We start from the raw sequence: 19,514 nt of genomic DNA, 5'->3' as shown, positions 1-19,514 counted from the left end.
TGCCATTGAACAATGTGTCTTTATTTGGGGAAGAGTGAGCTGTGAGGGTGGGGGGGGTCATTATACAAAGATCAGTACGCAAACTGGTTGTTTCCATCCCTGTTTGTGCTTTCCAGCTCCATTCCGCTGGGCTTCTTTCACCCCTACAGATTAGAAAGGTAGAAGGGGATTAACTTCTGTCAAAGGACCTGAATGTCTGCTTGCTGATGGAAGCTCAGTGTCAGGCTAGGAACATGGGATCTGTGAGACCAGGTCGGCCTGTCAGTCTGTCCTAATGTTCTGTGACCAGCCTGCGAGGCTTCACCCCTAGGCAAATCCCCCCCTCTCCCTACCTTTACAAATGCATCACACCAACGGCATGATGGAGGGGTGTTGGAGGGAAAAGGCCTTGCAGGAGCAGCACATGGCTTACTCCTGCCATTTAACAGCCTTTTCACAGTTTTTAACACAGCTGTGTAGCTTCTGGCATCGTTCATGATCATAAACCCCAGCCCTGTAGCCTTGCCTTGCTGCATCTTAAATGGTTGCTGTATTTTATATCACTAACAAGTCAGCTCTTCTGAAGCCAGCAGGTAGCCAACCGTGCTTGAAATGGGAGATCGCTCTAGCCAGGCTTGTTATTTGTGCCACCAGCTTCTTGGATGCGGAGAGATGACTCTGCTTCTTGAACCTGTCTTCCCTGCTTCTCCATCTCATGTCCCTTCCCTGTTCCAAAACATGTAGATATATATTTAAATATATATTACAGTAAAAAAACCCTTAAACTTGTGTACAGGCAAGCAATTTTTCTGAAGCTTCTGTTGACCAGCACCTGTCTGTATTGAGAAGGAAGGTCTGCCCTCTCTGTCAGTTGTGCACAGTGTAAATCTGCACAGAGGATGAGAGTAGCCGTAATGTTCCCTGCCTTTGCGCTCTTAATCAGTGTTGGGGTGTGTGGGCTTAGAGAGACTTCAAGCCTCTGATGCTTTGTATTGACATTGGTGTTGATGAGAAAGCAGAGATGTTGGAGTTGGTTGTCAGCATGAGCAGTTTGTTCCCTGTATAGGACTCCATGCTCAAATAAGTGCAGAGAGGTGAAGTAGCAACGCGCTGTTGTTTACCAATACCTGTACTCTAAAGTAGACTCTTAGCTCAGTGCCTCCCCTCGGAGTTATGCCAGGGGAAAACAGCCTGGGGTTGGTGCCAGATCCCAGTGGGTAGGATGGGAAGATGGTGCCCGGGTGGTGCGTAGTGCTGGCAACACATACCCTCAGCTCCGTTCAGCCGTTGGGGGCCAGCAGTCGCCCCCTGGTAGGGTGGCTGTCAGGATCGCTAACACTGCTTCAGCTGCCAGAAGCCTGTAATCCCTTCGCCATATCTTAGTGACTGGAATGTCCATCTCTGGCCCTAATTTAAGTATTTAAGGACATGGTTAAGGGCAAGCTCTGCCTGTTTCAAGCAGCCAGGTGTGCTTGTTGCTCAGGATGCCCGAGAGGCCTGCACAGGGTGGATTTCCCATTCTTTTGGGCAGTTTGTCTTGTTTTCTGAACAGTGTTGCGAAGATGTGAGAGAAACTGCAGACGCCTGTGCTCGAGTCGCAGCGCGTGCTCTGCAGCAGTGCATGGGAAGCTTGCTCCAGCATGCCTGCACCTCAGCGTCAGCCTGCTGCTTTGTCCATCTCCATCAGAAATGCACTAGGTGTTGAAGTCACCTGCCAGATACCCGGTGTACAAGACGCTTCATTAGGTGGCCTTGCGAGTCACCTCTTATTCCAGCTTCTGGGAATTTTTAGTGTAACTTGACAGAACATTAGGGCAGTTCCAGGTTAGGGGTGAGCAGATACTTCAGCTGAGCTTTCTGGGGAAACGGAATTCCGTGTTACCTTAAAACTCTAGATTGTGCACTTTCCTTCCTACCCTTAACTGCAGGATGATCTAAAATCTTTGTAGGGAAAGCGTTCTTGATCTTAAGAGCGGGGGAACTTGGCGCATGGTGAGCTGTGGAGATGACCTGATGATTGGTTTTGTCCTGACAGAACGAAGTGTTTCCATTATTTTCTCATTGTTCGGACGTACATAGGAGAGGGATTTGCTGACGCAGAAGTGGACTGCCGTACTGTTCTGTACTGTCTCATCAGAATGTCCACTGTGTTAACTTCATTCCCTATTTTTAGAGACAATCGATATACTGTGACTTAAGGATTATTTTCCTGGACCTGGCTTCTAGTCTGGCTCTCTGGAGCTAGTTTAAAAGGTACAGTATTTCTAGAATATAAATACTACGTTCTTTGATAGTGAAGAACATGATCTGCTCCCTTTTAGGGGCTCACAGGGAGACGTGCACAGAAGAGTGCTGTGGCTTAGGGTTGCTATCCAAGTTCTGGGAAATGTTCCCAGTCAAACATGTAAAATAGCTTTTTAACACTTTCCTATAACCAGCTTGACTGCTGCTTAAAGGGCATTCCCCCTTGGCTCCGAGAGTGCCAAACTGCTAGCTCTTGTATGCGTGTATATATTAAACGAGAACTCTCCATGCCCTATGCCTTGTATGACACAGGCTGAAAATGCATCGATCTCTAAATAAATAAAGCCGAGAAATCAAGCTGGAGACCCTGCGTTGTTGGTTTCAAACTATGCCCATCTTGTCTCTGTGGTATGAAAGGAACCATAGAAAGCAGAGCATGACTGACTACTGTAAAGCACCTCACGTTCTGACGTGAGACTCCTGTATTGTCCTATCTCTTGACACTAATAGCATTACTTTCCTAAGGAAACTTGTAGCCTCTTATGCACTTGTCTACGGCACCATTAGATTTTCATTTACTTTCAAGAGTTCAAGCATTTCCTCTAAGTGGTAATGGCTGAAGCAGCGGAGAGCAGACTAGAGAGTGGTTCTTTGCTTTTGTCTAGGGTGGTGAGTGAAGGGAAGAGTCTAAGGAACTTAGCAGGGCTCTCGTCTGTTGGTTCCTTCACCCCTAGAGATCTGGATTTTAGATGAGAGACAAGGTCTGAAGTAGTTCCTGACCTGCCTTGCACCAACTTAAAAAGACTTAATTTGATCCCTAAGAACGAACCCTCTTCTGCACTGTTGCTCCTAGGGCAGAAATTAAGAGAGTCTTTTCTTAACTGCATCAGGGCTACAGTCTGCCTTGGCGTCCATAGGATAGGCCATCTTCAGCCTCCTGTGCTGTGATAAGACAGATCCAAAAGTGGTAGAAAAGAGCCCTCTGAGCATATGGAGGGTGGAGGACTCACTGATACTGTAGTTGCTCATCCTCTTGCTGGTCTGAGTGCTGCTAGACACCGATTGACACCACGCAGTCCCATCAAACTGCATTCTCATCCAAGTTTAATAGTGACTTACTTGCAATTAGTGTTTGGACTTTTAAATCACTGTTAAAGTGGGATATAAAGAGTCTTCCACCCTCTATGGGGCTTTTCTCCCCGTGGTCTTGCTGGAGCTGCTCCTGTCGGAATACTACAGGGAACATACCTTCTCCTGATGTTTCAGCCTGTTCTGTTTCACTGGTGCCAATGCATAGGAAAGAGCCCTTCTCAGCTCGAGCATCTTCTTACCTTAAGGAGCATCTCAAATCATCTTCCAGAAGTCTCGCTGACATGCTGCCCCGAAACCTCTGAAGTGATTGCTGTGTCCCCTACTTTTTTGGTCCCCTTTGTTGCGTGGCTGAAGCTCGGCTCTCAGCACTGCAGTCACTTTCCCTGTATAGCCTTGTGCATGGCAGCCACGTTTGCCTGCTTCTCGGTTCTTGTTTGAGCTCATCAGAATGGGGAGGCAGACTGAACCCACTTACAGCAGCAATAAACCGTGTCTAGAACTCGAGAGGGAACTGCAGGAGAGAACGAGGTGGAGGGGATGTCTCAGAAAGGCAGGGTCCCATTGCAGCCCAGAGCCTCGCTTGATAATGAGTGTGCAGCCTATATGCAAAATACGTCTTGTCTGTCCCTCCCGTGTTGACCCTGGTCTAAACAGCACATGTGATTGGCATCCTGCAAAGTGACCTTCAGAACTCTCCAGTAGCTTTGCCCCGTGAGTAACTCACACTACAAATCATTTTAAAGAGATGCACTCAACTATTTTTTTAATTTAATTTTACTCTTATATTCTCTGCTCTTTGTAATCTGCTTGGAAATAAAATGTTTTTCCCTGCAGCCTTTGTTGTAGTCTGTTTGAGAACCATTAAACTTTGTCTGGTGTTTCTATCGGAACAGAAGCCAACTTGCCTGTTTACTGCTGTGCCCGTGCTCTAGCGTAACGGCTGAGATCGGTGTGTTCCTCCCAGATAGGCTTAGCAAACCTTTGTTAGCGCTGTCCTTATTTAAAATAAAGGGTAGAGAGACCTGTTAAACTGATCTTGGTCTGGCACGATGCCTCCTGTTCTGCTGATCCTGTGACAGGTAACGCTGACTCGAGAGTGCGTGTCCTTGGCAGGCGGCGTTTTCCTGTGGAAGGCTGCGTTTCTGGACCCCGCCTCTGTGATGGGTATCTCGGTGTCTTTACTGGTGACTGCTTTTGGTGGTGTGAGCCTAGACGCATTATTTACTGCAAAGGACAGTGCTTTTCTTACAGCTGCCTAGCCCAAGCAAACTGCAAACAATGGGAAAGCAGTGTCTGGACAGGTGAGATCAACTTAGCTGAGAATGAACCCGAGAATTATGCAAAGAAGTAAAACCAGGATGAACTGCAATCTTTTATAGCAGACTGTCAGGCAACGAGAACTGAAACCCTGTGAAGTTCAGAGCGTAGTGTAACGCCAAGTGCTGTTAACATGTGGCTGTAGGAAGATGGCATTGATGTTGCCGTTCACAGTAGCAGTAACAGGATCGCCAACAATCTCTTGGCTTGAAGTTTTGAGTGCACTGCAGTTCCTTGTCACTGGCTCTTAACTGTGCAAGGGCTGCCTTTTCTTAGTTACCTGGGGGCGCCTGGAAGCTGCACATCCCCTTCCTCACAGCAAAGTGAGCATCTCTGCGCTGAGGCGTGTGCCTTCCCTTCCTGCTAGAAACAAAACCACAACACGGTGGGAAACAACTATAACTTTTAGAAGCTGCAGCCTCTATTCTGTGCAGATTACTGTTGAGACCTGAGTCGAAACAAGCCACCTGAGTCCTGCGTCTGTCCATAGCATGGTTCACTCGTTTGGGTTTTTCCTTCCCCTGTGTAAAAGTCAACATTAGCATCTATCAAAGCCTGGCTTAACTGGTCTCTCTAAACCCCATGTTGCCTTTCAGAGAAACTTACTCAGACCAAAACACGTTCATCCAAACTACAGGACTGACAAACCTCGCAGCATACAAGGGCCATTTGCTTCCGAGTATTTCGGGAGACCTGAACAGATGTCCCTGTTCACATTTCCCGTGTCCTGTGGCTGGGTAAAACGAGTAACCCTTAATGTTCTCTTAAAGCTATTTGCTGATCTTTGGACAAGGATTTAATCTACTGCAGTGAGACAGTAGGTATAGGAGCATCATTCTTTAGTTGCCTGAACTTGTTAGTGTTAGATACGGGGTTGTCTTGAAGAGAGTGTCATACAAGAGCAGGGAGAGAGGGGGGCTGGTCTGGTCGCCTCGGTTCCCTGCTGCTCTGAGGCCAGCTCTGGTATATCACAACATGCAAACCACCCACCAGAGGAGGAGGTCGTTCTGCAGCCCATAGTACAGGAATGACTGCACTGCGCGTGACGCCCAAATGGATCTGTGGGGGGAGAAAGATCTCATCCTGGAAATGGCCGATGGCTGGTTCCTGCCCCTCTCCTGTGAGCCAGACCTGTGTGCGCCCGCTCCTCCCCGGCCGGCACAGTCCTCGGTCTTCCCTGCTCCTGCTGCTTTGAACCCTCCCTCCAGCCGCCCGCTGCGGAGGGCAGGAGGGCATAGGCCACAGAATCATAGAGTCGTCTGGGTTGGAAGAGCCCCTTAAGATCATGGAGTCCAGCCGTTAACCCAGCACTGCCAAGTTACCACCAAACCACGTCCCTCGGCACCACATGCACATGTGTTTTAAACACCTCCAGGGATGGCGACTCAACCACTTCCCTGGGCAGCCCGTTCCAATGCCTGACAGCCCTTTCAGTGAGGAAATTTTCCACAATATCCAATCTAAACCTCTCCTGGGGCAACTTGAGGCCAATTCCTCTTGTCCCGTCGCCTGTTACTTGGGAGAAGGGAGTGACTGCCCCCTCGCCACAGCCTCCATTCAGGCAGCTGTAGACATCTCCTCGGTGTGCAGGGCCTGGCCTGGCGCCGGCAGGACCTGGGGCCTGTGTGAGGCATCACCTCGGATCCCCGCCTGCCCCGGGGGGGATTCCCTCTCCCCTCCGTGCCTCCCTCCCTCCCTCCCTCTCCTGGTGCCGGGCTCTGGGCCGCCGTGCTCCCTGCAGGCCGCTCCTGACTCACGGCCTGCCCGTGGCTTCCGCCGCTGCTCCAGCTCTGCACCCACCACAGGCCCGACAGAGCACGTTGTCCCGGAGCTGCTGGAACATTCCGCGCTGAACCCAGCACCCACCCGGCCCCACGGCCGCTCTTTTTTAGGGATTTTTCTTTCTGGGCGGGCCGGGGCGCAGAGACCCTCACGTCTGGCAGGGGGCGCTGCCGGCGCCCGCCCCCCCCCCCCCCCCTTCCGCCGGCCGCTCTGGGCCGCGCTCTCGCTGGGGGCGGCCTGAGCCCTGGCGGCCGCCGTCGGAGGGCACGTGCGCTCGGGGGCGCGCGGAGCGGCGGGCACGCGGCGGCGGCGGCGGGCCGGCGCCATGGCGGACTACCTCATCAGCGGCGGCACCGGCTACGTGCCCGACGACGGGCTGACGGCGCAGCAGCTCTTCAGCTGCGGCGATGGGCTCACCTACAAGTGAGTGGGGCCGGGGCCGGGACCGAGACCGAGACCGTGACCGGGGCCGGGATCGGCGCGCGGGGCCGGGCCGGTGCCGGTGCGGTGTCTGACGCTTCTCCCCTCATTACTCCCCCCCGCTCCCCCCAGCGACTTTCTCATCCTCCCGGGGTACATCGACTTCACGGCGGACCAGGTGGTGAGTGGCCGGGGCGGGGGCGCGGGGCGGGGGCCGGTGTCGGTGCCGCCGTTGACCCCCCGCCCGCCGCCTGCCTCCCCGCCAGGACCTGACCTCGGCGCTGACCAAGAGGATCACCCTGAAAACGCCGCTGGTCTCCTCCCCGATGGACACGGTCACCGAGGCCGGCATGGCCATCGCCATGGCGGTGAGTGCGGCGCCGCGGGGCGGGCACGGCCACCGGGCGGGTCCCCTCTGCCGCCCCTACCGGGATGGCGGCGGTGGAGATGCCGTGCGAGGAGCGGGCCTGTCTGCTCAGGCGTCACCGCAGCGCTCCGGAGACCGCCCCCCCCCGCAGTCCCCGGGTGGGGAATCCGGGATGCTTCTCCCCGGCACCCCCCGAGGCGGCGGCGGCGGCGGCAGAGCCGAGCCTGCGGGCAGGGACCCCGTGCCTCCCGGGGGCGGCCGTGGTGGCCCTGCTCTCCGTGCCCGGCGGCGGGATCCGCCCGGTGAAGGGCCGGGGAGGAGGGGGGGGAGTTGCAGTGACTTACAGCCGCCTTTGTGTTACCAGCTGACGGGGGGAATTGGGTTCATCCACCACAACTGCACCCCGGAGTTCCAGGCCAACGAAGTGCGGAAGGTGAAGGTGAGTGGCCGGAATGGCAGCCTGGAACCGAGCTCGCAGGGCGCTTCGTGGAGGCGGCCGGTGGGGTTTGGCCCATCGTGAGAGGAGACCATCAGATGGTGGTGTTTCAGAAGAGTAGTGCCGCCACGGTCGCCTGCGCAAACCTCTGGTTGCGTGTTAGGTGCTGTCCCACTCGCAGCCTGGGGTTTGAGAACTGCCAGGCCTCCCGGAGTGGGAGTATTCCCCACAATTTCAGGAAGGAGGTTAGCCTGGGAATTCTTGGGATATAACGCTACTTAGGTGAGCTGTGGTGCTGGTTTGTGAGTCACCCTGTCGGTGAGCACACGGCCAGGTTGGGCAGTTGCAGACCTTTGTGAGTGGCCTCAGTAGCCACGAGGCACATGTCTGGCTTCCGCTCGGTCTGGTGGTGCCGCTTGGCCTGGCTGCTGAATCTGCTTCTTTTCAGAAATATGAGCAAGGATTCATCACAGACCCCGTGGTGCTGAGCCCCAACGACCGAGTGCGAGATGTGTTTGAAGCAAAAGCTCGTCACGGATTCTGTGGGATTCCCATCACGGACAACGGGAAGATGGGGGGCAAGCTGGTTGGGATCATTTCATCTCGAGATATTGATTTCCTGAAAGAGTCGGAGCATGACTTGCCGCTTGGCGAGGTGAGAAGGGCTTGTGAGCAGCGGATGGAGGCGAGCGTTGCGTTAGGAAGCAGAGTGGCTTGTGATAAGGAGAAGGGTGAGTGCGTGGCTGTGAGGATGCTGTGCCAGCAGGAGGGAGCAGCTCCACGTTAGCTCAGTGGGTCCATCTTTAATTGTATTTCCAGGAGAGAGCGTCTCATTCATTTACGCTCTCTCTGCGACTCCTGCAGTGCAGATACAGGAGAGGGGCCCTGCAGTTAGCGTTCGCATGACTCCCGCTGCAGGGTTATCTTTCAGTGTTGTGGAAGCCATCCTCTCTACAGCTCGTGCTCTCCCCGGTTCAGTCATTAATTCCTGGTGTTCCTGGCTGCTGCTGTGGTGCCACGTAGCGTGCTGGCGCTGGCCAGGGCTGTAGCAGCTGCGCTGTGCCCAGCAGGCCCTCCAAATGCCAGTCTTCCTTTTCTGGGCTGCCTTTCCCTGTGTGCCTCATCTAGGCTACTTGCTCTTTAAAATAACCCCCTGAACTCGGAGACTGGCAGTTTCGCCTTTATAATGCTGCACTGTCAGACTCCCTTCGTCCAGGAGAACGTTCCCTGCGATGCCGATGCTGATTCCTGTTAGTTCTGGCATTCCTGTTACACGAGCTGTGTAACCGTAGATCTGCGGCACTGTCAGGTTACACCACCGGTGCCTCTCGGCCAGGCTCTGCTCTTGACTCACGCCTATTTTTAGCTCTTGCTGACCAAACCTGGTATCACATGCTTATCCCTGTTTGGTTTGAAATCGCCTATAAATACCTCTAACAAGAATCTTAAACCAGCAGTAGGTTATAAAAGTGCACATGGCCCTTTGAAGCAATGCTGGCCCATTCAGAGGAGCCAGATAAGAATCTCCTCTCACCCGTTATGTGGATCATTCAGTGCTGCAAAGCTGGAAGCTTGCTGCGTTAGCCTTTGGTGCTTGCTTCTGTCACCAGGCAAGGCTAAGGACATGAATGGTCTCCTCGATCTCTCCCCGCTCGCCATCCAGCAGTCATCTTGCTGAGCTGTTTGTAGCCGTCCAGTTAAACACACAGGTCTGCTGTAGCTCGGGAAGCTCGTGGATCCCACAGGCTTAGGGAGTGTGTTGGGATATGTCTGAGATTCCTCAAGCTTTTCCTGAGAAGTGGGTTCTGTCACAGAAAGGATTTTGGGTGGATACAGGTGGGGTGAACCTCTTTCCTGATGCAAAATGTCTGCTCTCAGGGTATAAATAACTAAAACATTCCCTCTTTTCTTTGTTGTGTGCAACTAATCTACCTTCCTTGAGGGTTAGAGTGTTCCCTTTTAGCTTTTTCCGGCCTTGGGTAACCTTTTATGAAAACATCCCACGTGAAGTTTGTAATCGCAGAACGCTGTGGCTGGGGAGGGACCTCGAGGCCCCTTGTCAAGCCTTCTGCTTGAGGCGCGTTCAGCTGGAGCAGCTTGCGTGGGGCTGTGTCTGCGACTCCGAGGATGGAGGTTTCACCGCCTCTCTGGGCTGCTCTTCCAGTGTTTGACCGCTGTCGTGGTGAAAGCTTTCTTCTGTATACCACGTCAGACGTCCCCGTGTTCCAGCTTGTGTCCATTGCCCCTTGCCTTGCCACAGCGTTCTTGCGCTTGTTTGTCAGAGTGAGCATGGGTGAGCCTGTTTGTTTGGATTGAAGGGAATCCTTTGCCCCGTTGACCTTGCCAGCAGCAGCGGTGGGTTATTCTGGGCAGAGCCCTTCCAGAGCCTGTGTGCTGGGGATCGCTGCCTGAAAAAGAGCTTGGGGGTAGCGTTTCTGCCAGAAAAGCATGGGACTCTGGAGGTGTCTCCAGCCCTTATTTGCCTGCGCTCTATTAAAAGGGAGAGCTGTTTGGGTGACATCCCAAACAAGGGTCATCTGAGAGTCGTCCCCTGCTTCTAGGTGCTCTCCCTCGGCTTGCTGAGGCCCTCTGTCATCTCTTGTTTTCACTGCACCAATGGGCTTGGGGGCCGATGGCCGCTGCTTGCATAGGGACAGCACATTGGAGGCTGTTCCTGTTTGTTTCTGGAGGCGTGTTGCTGTGCTGTGGGTTCCTTTGGCTGTAGAGCACTCCCACACAGCTGCTGCGGAGCGTTTCACGTGGGCAGAGGGGTTCGGTATTTTCAGATCAGCGCGAAGGAGTTCTTGTGACTTTTTACCTTCTCCCTCCCACCAGATTATGACAAAGCGGGAGGATCTTGTTGTGGCCCTGGCTGGCGTAATGTTGAAAGAAGCGAATGAAATTCTGCAAAGGAGTAAAAAAGGTACTTGTGATCGTCTGTGACGCGAGGGAGAGCTGTGGAAGCGGTGGGCTGGGAGCAGCAGCGGGTGGATGTGGGCACGCATCCGTGCGTGGGTGGAGCATGGAAGGGCAGCGTTCCAGGACGAGGAGAGGACAGTGAGGAGAGAGTGCCCGCAGCCCTCTGCCAGGGTACAGAGTTCACATGCGTTCATCTCAAATCTGTTTGAAGCTGAGGGATTCTTGGCAGCCCAGGAGCTGAAGAGCTGCCTGGTTTTCCAGCCACACGTCTTCAATTTTCTATTCTGGCCTTCACGTTTTAGCACTCAGTTCAGCTCTTGTCAGGGTTTGGTAGTTTGACTTTTTAACATGGTGTCATGGGTCTAATTGTTAAAAAAGATGCACTTTTTCTGTCGTCAGTGTGAGGATACTGAGTCCTCTTTGAGCCCTGCAAACTCCTTGCTCTGTTTCTTGAGCCAGGGCTGCTGGCATCTGTGGACAAGCAGCATTTGGTAACACAATTTTGTGTCTCTGTGTCTCCACCTTGTACCAGTTGCTGCCTGCCTGATCCTCCTGCTCCGGCCTAACTGCAGAAATCCGCAGTGATGTTCTTTCTTGTTTGTTTCAAGGCAAGCTGCCAATTGTTAATGCAGATGACGAGCTGGTGGCTATAATTGCCCGCACCGATCTCAAGAAGAACAGGGACTACCCTCTGGCTTCTAAGGATTCTAAGAAGCAGCTGCTCTGCGGTGCTGCTATCGGGACCCACGAAGATGACAAGTACCGGCTGGACCTCCTGGTGCAGGCTGGCGTGGATGCGGTAGTGCTGGTGAGCCACCCACAGGCATCACATTGGCCTGGCGGGGGGGTTGGGTGGCCTGAGGATCGGGTTTGAGTGAATCCCTCTGGCAGTGGCGCAGCAGCATGGCGCTTACTGTCTTCGTCACAGGCCCTTTTGCGTTAGAATATGACAATCTGTTGACCTCTCAGTTTCATTCAGGTTGGAGTCCTCAAATAAGAGGGATTCCTCTTGCCTGGGAACTTACCCAACCTTGAGCAAGTACGGAGCATCAAAGCCCTGAAGGCTGAGAAGAGAAACACTGTCAGTTAACACAGATGCTTCTTGCAGTCTGCTGCCATCCTCTCTGATGTTCCTAACTAGTTTTGAATATTTGGCTTCTTACAGTTTCCCTTCAGTTGTGTTTGTTAGTGTTGTTATTCTCTTAACTGCCTGATGTTCAGGAGTGGTCAGCCTGGAGCTGCTCTGCTCATCTCCCCTTCTGGCCCGTAAGCTTTCGGGCACAGCAGTCACTGCCTGTGCTTGTGCATTGATTTCTTATCAGTTATTAACTTGCGAGTCCACCGTACTCTGAGGGCATGACTGAGCAGCTGGAAATGTTTAACAGACGCTGCAAGTTGGCTGGGTCACGGAGGCTGGCAGGGCCTGAGTGCACAGTGGCCGACATCTGGTATTTCAGCTGCTCTGTTGCGCGGCAGGGAGAGATGCACCCCCTGCCAGCCCTTCTGGGTGTCACAGGAACATTCACTGTTTCGCCTGTAGTTTGAGACAGGGCTGACGGTGTCCTGGTAGAGCCGGATGGTTCTTACCCACAGCCAGATGTGCTGCTTGTTGCCTACTGTTGAAGCTGCAGGATTTAAGTGTGAAGGATATTACTGAAGTCTACAGTAAACTGCCTTGCACAGGGAAGGTACATTACTGTCTTGGCAGCAGCTTCTCCTCTGGTTCTATGCTCAGTTTTGGGTGCCGTTTTGCCCACTTAACAAGCTTAGCAGAGACCCCAGTAAGCAGAGTGAAGATCTGAGGCTCTTCGGGGGCTGTATTCATAATCTTTTGCAGAAATTCTGATTGAAATTTGTTTTCTTTCTGTTGCAGGATTCCTCTCAGGGGAACTCCATCTTCCAGATCAATATGATAAAATATATTAAGGAGAAATATCCCAACCTACAAGTTATTGGAGGAAACGGTAGGCATGTCTTGAAGACTGTTCTTGTCTTTATGTTTGCTGCTTAGGCAAAGAGGGAGCTGCAGGGACGCGGATGAAATGATCCTCTTCGATAGATGTCTGTGAACTTGAAATAGTTTCCTCTGGCTTGTGGAACAGAGCAAGACCACTCTGCAAACGCAGGGTAGTACCCTGCTGCTGCCGCAGCTGCAGATATTTTGAAACCTTTATTCCGCAGCACAGTGCGCTACAGTCCTCTGTAGCCCATTACACATTAGCCTCTTTTACACGCCAGTTTAAAATTTTGGATAATAATAATAATGGATATTGCTTAATGTGGAAATCTAATGGAAATTTTCCCTGCCTCTTGGCAGCAGAGTTCAGCAGTCTTTGGTTTTACCTGGCCGGTGCGTTACTGGTGCTGCTGTTAGCCTGTGCTCTGCCCTCGCTACCCGGTGTGGCCCAACGAGTGCTTGGCACCACGCGGTGACCTCTGCTACCTCAGCCTTTGGGTGTAAGCGTGTTGCAGAGTAGCCTAAAGGACAAGTGTCATCTCATGCACTGGGGACAGGAACTAGCTGCCTGGCAGCGGTGGACAGCCAAGCCTGGCTCGGACACTGGTGTATGGCTGGTGCCTGGGGTAGGGGATGTTTGCAGCCACGGGGGAAGCACTGGGGCAGAGCAGTGTCGCATGCAAATCTGCTTGTCTCTCTTCAAACCAGTTTCTGCTCCCCACAGTTGTGACCGCTGCTCAGGCCAAGAACCTCATTGACGCAGGGGTCGATGCCCTGAGAGTCGGGATGGGCAGTGGCTCCATCTGCATCACACAGGAAGGTGAGAGAGATGAGCCGTCTCCTAAATAGGCTGAAGACATCCGTTCAGTAGAGATCCCCTGTTGAAAAGCAGCATAGCCGGGATGGATTTCTCCTGTTACAAGGGCCGTTTCTAACAGCAAGACGTCTTTCACCCCCTTCATCCAGGACATTCCCATTACCTGGGTCAAACCTTTGGGGTGGCAGCAGCAGCAAAGGCATTCCCCAGTACTGACCGAGACTGAGTAGAGCAGGTGTGGCACGCGTGGCTTTGCCAGAGAGGAGCTGTTGGCTCAGCGTGGGATGGGGCTGGCGGGCAGCTCTGCAGGGAGAGGGGCTTACTGGATCCCCAGTGCTGACGGGTGAAGTGTACCGGGCTGCCTGCGCTCCCCTTCCCCCTGGCAGCAGTGTGCGTGATGCTTGAGAATTGGTCTGCTGCGTTCGATACCTTTCTGCAATTTCCAGGCCGAAATGGGATTTCTGGCTGTTCTCTCTGCGGTTAGCCGAAGCTTGTGCGGGGCAGCGGCCTTGTTGCCCTTACCTAAAAGGTGGAGAGGGGTGTCCCCAGGGCCTGGAGAAAGGCTGCCTTGGGGACAGGCTCAGTCCTCGTGTTCTGAGCCTGGCCGGTGAGGCACAGAGCAGTGGTGCAAGGGGCTGCAGCCCACAAACACAGCCCGTCTCTGCTTTGCTCTGTGGTCTTTGCCACGGGAGGCAGCAAGAGGGTAGCTGATGGCTGAAGGTGCTGTATTAGCTCTGCTGATTCCAGCGTGGAGCCTTCAAGTGGCCCTGGACCTAGGCTGTGTTCCTGCTTTGCCTGCCATGGGAGCACGGGCTGCGGGGAGTTTCCCAATCAGGGCAGCCTGTCTCGGGTGACCTTTCTAGGGAGGTAGCGATGTCCTTGGGCTGACGCTTCCATAGCCAGAGCAGAACCAGGACGCACGTGTCCTACTCTGGCTCCGAGGCAGAGGACCTGCTGAGGCACGCTCTGTTCTGCAGCCTGGTGAACGTCTCCAGAGGGTGCCTCTCCCAGCTGCTGCACGAGGTGGGGTTGGGTGCTGCTTTTGGGGAAGGAACAGAGCAGAGATAGAATGTGGCGCTTCACAGGAGACATGGTTGCAAAACTCTTAACCGCAGCTCCCCAGGTTTTTGACCCTCTTAGGGCAAGAACTCTGGCTTTTGGGGTTAGAGGGGTCACTTCTCTGGATGGCTGCTGGGGTAGGGTGAGCATGCGCTGTGCACAGCCGGGCCTGGCTGGCTTGGATCTGGCCTCTGGCATGGCTCGGGCTAGGAAGGATTTGCAAGGTCAGTTCTGTCCCACACCGTATGCTCTGCCTAGTAGCAGGTCACTGCTGGGGTCCTTTGTTCTGCTGCTGTTCTTCTGTCTCTAAAATGTGTGTGTTTGTTTTTGTTTAGCTGCTCCAAAGATCCCTCCAGACCTAAAGTCCCACAGCCCCAAATGCCCTTCTACTGTCACGGGCACCTATAGTAAGTCACTTGCCCTGTTCCCAACCCTAATTATGTGTCTTGAAGCAGGACCCTGATTTGGCTGCACATGGCCCTACTGCTTGTTTGAGAATAATTTAGCTGTAGATGCACTTGGGGTTTTGTGGCTTTGGATACTGGTTTTTAATCTGAAATGGAAGCTGAGAAGCCTTTCTGAATTCCTAAAGCAGGGTCTGAATTGTCAAAGCTGAGGGCACTCAGGCTCGTCCACCCTCCACTCCAAAATACAGTTCAGGAGCCTGACTTGAGCTTTCTGGCTGCATCTTCTGGGTCTCCAGCTGGGCCTGCCCCCGCTGATCCCGTGCTGGGAGGTGATCCCTGGACAGTCCTCGATCCCGCTCTCAATCTGGCCCCCGTTGTGGGGAAGTTGTGCACTGGCTAAGCTTCACTTGGAGCTAGCTCCCCTGGGGTTACAGAGGGACTTTACTGTGTACGGCCACCTTGGCAACGGCGTACCAGAACCACATCTTTCCCTGCTGACGCCTGATCCTCCTGTGGGGAGAAAGGGCTCTTCCCCTGCCCAGCACAGGGCGCAGCTTTGTCTGCTCTGTACTTCTCTGTCACTGCCAGATCAAGCAGCCACCCGAGGCGAGCCTTGGGTTTTACCCTTTCTCCTAGTTTTGGCACACCTCAAAGGGAAAAGAGGTTTCTGTTGAAGCTCCCGGAAGGTTTTCTCTAACAGCTGATCCTGTAGGGCCACCCTTTGCAGATACACTAAAAAAGACAAACCCTCACCCCGACCACTCGGTGCGTGTGCGCTCTGAACCCTGCTTTGGAAGCCTGCGCTCTGAAGCTGTGGCGCTGGGCACTGGGACAGTCGGAACGGTGCGATGCTCCCAGGGGCCCTGAGCCAAGCTGTTCTTTAAAGGGCTGGTCTCCGTGGCCACTGTTGTGAGGTTTCTGCAGGCCCTGCACTGTCTACAGCACATTCCCGCAGGCACTGGGCTCTAGACCCATCAAAATCAGGTGCTTCTCTCCACAGAGCTCTTCTTGCAGCATTTTGCTGCCGCAATGTGGGCTTTAGCAGTGCAGTACCGAGCGAGACCATCTCTTTAAGACTTAACAGCATTTGTGTTCTAGCTGTCAGACTCTCCCTGGCTGGCTGAGCCCTAGCTTAACGCGGAGTTTTGTTCAGTTAAAATCAGATCTTTCATGATTTCAGCCTGGAGTCTTGCTTCTCTCTCTGAGCAGCTGCCGCTGCGCACTGGGAGCGGAGCAACTGCAGACTCACGGCCTCGGCAAACCTCTGCCAGGGATGTGCGCTGCCAGTGCTGCTGCCAGGCAGACTAAACCACACCTGGAGTTCGCGCTCTGAAGTACTAATCCTGCATGGCCATCATCTTAACCCGGTGTATCGGACTAACCGTGATTGGAGAAAAGGCTTCCAGTTAATTGCGGGGAAGGGAAGTCCCCCCGAGAGAAGCTTATCTCGACGTACTTGCATGCCTGTGGCTGACAAATGTGTTAACAAGATGTGCCCTGTGCTGGTTTCCCCCTCGCTCAATGGGAAGCCTCTAACTGCTCGCGACTGGGAGGAGCAGGTAAATCTAAAGCTAATAACTCCCTTCCCATGGGGCAGCTAAACTTGACCGAATCCTTGCTGTGTTGCAGGGCAGGAACCTAAATTAATTCCCATAAGCCATCAAATTACCCTGCCCGTTTCCTTTTCCACTGCTGCATGTGTGCGTGTGTGTGTGCGTGCAGATGTATATATATAAATATATCTAAACATATATATATACATACCAGCTCTCTCCCAGCCAGCTGCCTTTCCATGCAAGAAGCACATCATAACAGCTGCTGGGTATACGGAGAAGGGGTCTGGCACCGCTACAAGGGCGCAAGCGGTGGGACGTGGCTATGGGCCAGGGATGCTCTGGAGAGGGGCTTTTGGAGTCTGCTCCGCTTCCTTCCCAAGCTCCCCACAGGTCTCCTGTGTACCAGGACGAGCTGCGAGTCTCGGCTGATCCCAGGCATTCAGTCAAAAACTCCAGTCCCGAGGTCACCCACAGCTTTTTGGAGTTGAGGGCCGGGAGGATGTCCCAGCAGGCATCTCCTGGGCATCCACTTCTCTTGCAACTCGGCCTAGGGAAGGAGCATCCAGGGATTTGTGCGTTCCCGAGTGCCAGAGCATGTGTGTGCTGGAAGCCTACAGGGCCTGGTGGGGAGGGAACACGCTGCCGCGTGGGAGCTGACCCTTTCTCTGCTCTCTCCCTGCCCGCAGTGCTGGCGTGCGGCCGCCCCCAGGCCACAGCGGTGTACAAGGTGTCCGAATACGCCAGGAGATTCGGCGTCCCCGTGATTGCAGATGGAGGGATCCAGACGGTCGGGCACATCGCAAAGGCCCTCGCGCTCGGGGCCTCCACAGGTGAGCGACACTTTGGGCTGCCATGGTGTGCACGTTGTAGGGAGTCTGCTAGGAAGGGTTTCTGTACGGCGTTTGATTCTCGGCACAAGGGCGTATACCTGCAGGCGGCTGGGGGCGAGGGTCCAGCACAGTGCTGTGCCCAGGGACCCCGAGGGGTTTTGTGGCCACAGCCTTCCTGCTGCTGACGTGCTTCTCTTGGTGATCTCTTGTGCCAGTGATGATGGGCTCTCTCCTGGCTGCCACCACGGAGGCCCCAGGTGAATACTTCTTCTCGGATGGAATTAGGCTGAAGAAATACCGTGGCATGGGCTCACTAGATGCCATGGACAAGAACTTAGGCAGCCAGAACCGGTATTTCAGGTGAGAGATGGTGTTTTGGGGCAGCAGACCAAGCTTTTGGGGCTTCTCTGCTTCACAAACTTCCTTGATTTGTGCTCCCATGCAGCGAGACAGACAAAATCAAAGTGGCCCAGGGGGTGTCTGGCGCAGTGCAGGACAAGGGCTCTATCCACAAGTTCATTCCGTACCTGATTGCTGGGATCCAGCATTCCTGCCAGGATATTGGTGCCAAGAGCCTGACCCAAGTCCGGTGAGTGCTTCCCCTCACAGTGCTGCCATTTGGCCTCTCTGGGCAAGCTGTCCCCACGCTGTGGTACGTTCTGCGTGGTCTGACCTCGCTGTAACCCTCTTCCCTCATCTCCAGCGGGCACTGCCTCATAGATTTGCCAGCCCCAGGGGTGCAGGAGCGTGGTGTCCCGTGGCATATTCAGCTGGCTGGGCTTGCAATGTGGGGGTTACCTTACTCTGCCTGGCTCTGAGGAGCACAGCAAAGACCATTCTGGAACCAGTGTTCCTCATCCCAGCTGCTCCAGCTGAACAGGTGCTGGAGCACTGTCTTCCCTGGACTCTTGGCTGGCTTGTGACATGTGTCCTTCCCCCTCAGAGCCATGATGTATTCAGGAGAGCTGAAGTTTGAGAAGAGGACGATGTCTGCCCAGGTGGAAGGAGGAGTGCATGGCCTCCACTCGTAAGTGCTGCAGGCAGGACCCCTGTCTCCCTGGGGTGGGTGTTGAGTTCAGTGCTGCCGTGCCGCTGGCTTGGCACACTGCTGCCTTCACCTGCCTCTGCGCAGCGGGGCTGAGCCGCAGCCTGTCGTCTGGCCTGGCCAGCGTGACGGGGCTTTTCCCCGCCGTGGGCTGCCAGGCCAGGAGCCGTTCCCGACTGTGCCTTTGCTCCTTGCCCTGGGTGAGGTGGGTCAGTAAAAGGGCTCTCGGCTTTGCTGCTCCCCTCACAGATATGAGAAGCGCCTCTTCTGAAGGAGGTCCGTCTGTGTCTTGTCATCGTGCCACTCAGCCCTGCGCCACCCTGTGCGGGAGCTGCTCTTGCTGCAGAAGTGCCATTACTCTGTGGGCTGCCTGGAGCTCCCTGTGTCCCTTGGCTGCTTCATCACCACCCGAGAGGGCCCACCCACCACCCAGGAGAAGACATCCTGGGCTGGTGCCTGGAGCCTTGCACGCGTTGGCCGTGTTTTACAATAAAAGAGGAAAAGATGTGCAATTGGTGTCAGCCCGGAGCCCCTCTTCCTTCTGTACTGCCCTCGTTCTCCTTCCCTGGCTCTTCCTTTGCTTCTGGGCTCCAGAAGGGACACTGTGTGTGAGGAGGAAGGGGGAAGAGACAGCTCCTTGGCAGGGCTGAGTGGATAACGCAATGTGGGGTGTTCAAAAAAAAGCCTTCCTGAGGGCAGAAAAAAAACAAGCGGCTGCCAGGCAAGAAAGCGAATGGATTTTACAGAGCCGTTAGGTGCTGCTGGGAGCTGCCAACCCCGCAGCCACCGCCAGGCTGTGCCTGGTCCAGCTGGGGCAATAATCATGGAGGTGCTTATGTACATACGTGCACACCCACCCCTGCGCCCCCGTGGTGGCTTCCATGCACCACCCCCGTGGGCCTGTATCTTCCCTCACCATCTGCCTTTCTCCTTCCCTTCCTTTCTTCCCCTAAACATCCCCCCACATCCCCCAGGTGCGAGTCCCCACATTCCCGCAGCAGCTGCACCCCCTTGTGCTGTCGGGGCGGGGGGGGAGGGATCGCTTGGGTGGCTCAAGTACCATTTGTTTGCCAGAAGGTGTGTGGACAGTGAAGTTGGAAGGGCACAACTAAGAGCTCACAGGCTTCTAAGGGCGCCAGGGGTTGCATTTCTGCCTGCCTGACCAGTGCAACCCCCCCCCCCAGCACGGCCAGATTACCTGTGCCTGCTACACCAGCTGCCAAAGGTATTTTACATATTTATCAACAACCCCCCCCCCAACACATGCAAATCTCACTCCTGCTGAAG

At 54.3% G+C, this 19,514-nt stretch overlaps 1 protein-coding gene across 2 annotated transcripts; it reads left to right on the top strand.

Annotated features, from left to right (window-relative positions):
* The first annotated feature begins 6,627 nt into the window (after positions 1–6,627).
* On the top strand, positions 6,628–18,748 carry IMPDH2 (inosine monophosphate dehydrogenase 2). Of its 2 annotated transcripts, XM_063348037.1 has the most exons (15): positions 6,628–6,837; positions 6,967–7,015; positions 7,101–7,202; positions 7,566–7,640; positions 8,086–8,292; positions 10,473–10,560; positions 11,165–11,364; positions 12,430–12,520; positions 13,238–13,333; positions 14,725–14,796; positions 17,039–17,182; positions 17,398–17,542; positions 17,628–17,771; positions 18,126–18,209; positions 18,477–18,748. In XM_063348037.1, the coding sequence occupies exons 1-15, from the start codon at positions 6,740–6,742 to the stop codon at positions 18,496–18,498; spliced, it is 1,617 nt and encodes a 538-aa protein (XP_063204107.1). In that variant the 5' UTR covers positions 6,628–6,739; the 3' UTR covers positions 18,499–18,748. The 2 variants fall into 2 exon arrangements, with proteins under 2 accessions (XP_063204107.1, XP_063204109.1); XM_063348039.1 differs by lacking the exon at positions 14,725–14,796 and having other exon boundaries at positions 6,630–6,837.
* The last annotated feature ends 766 nt before the right edge of the window (positions 18,749–19,514 follow it).

Source organism: Chroicocephalus ridibundus, chromosome 10 (assembly GCF_963924245.1).
Source record: "Chroicocephalus ridibundus chromosome 10, bChrRid1.1, whole genome shotgun sequence".
Taxonomy (NCBI): Eukaryota; Metazoa; Chordata; class Aves; order Charadriiformes; family Laridae; genus Chroicocephalus; species Chroicocephalus ridibundus.
The sequence above is the reverse complement of the archived record's forward strand: the minus strand, read 5'-3'. Positions and strand labels throughout refer to the sequence as shown.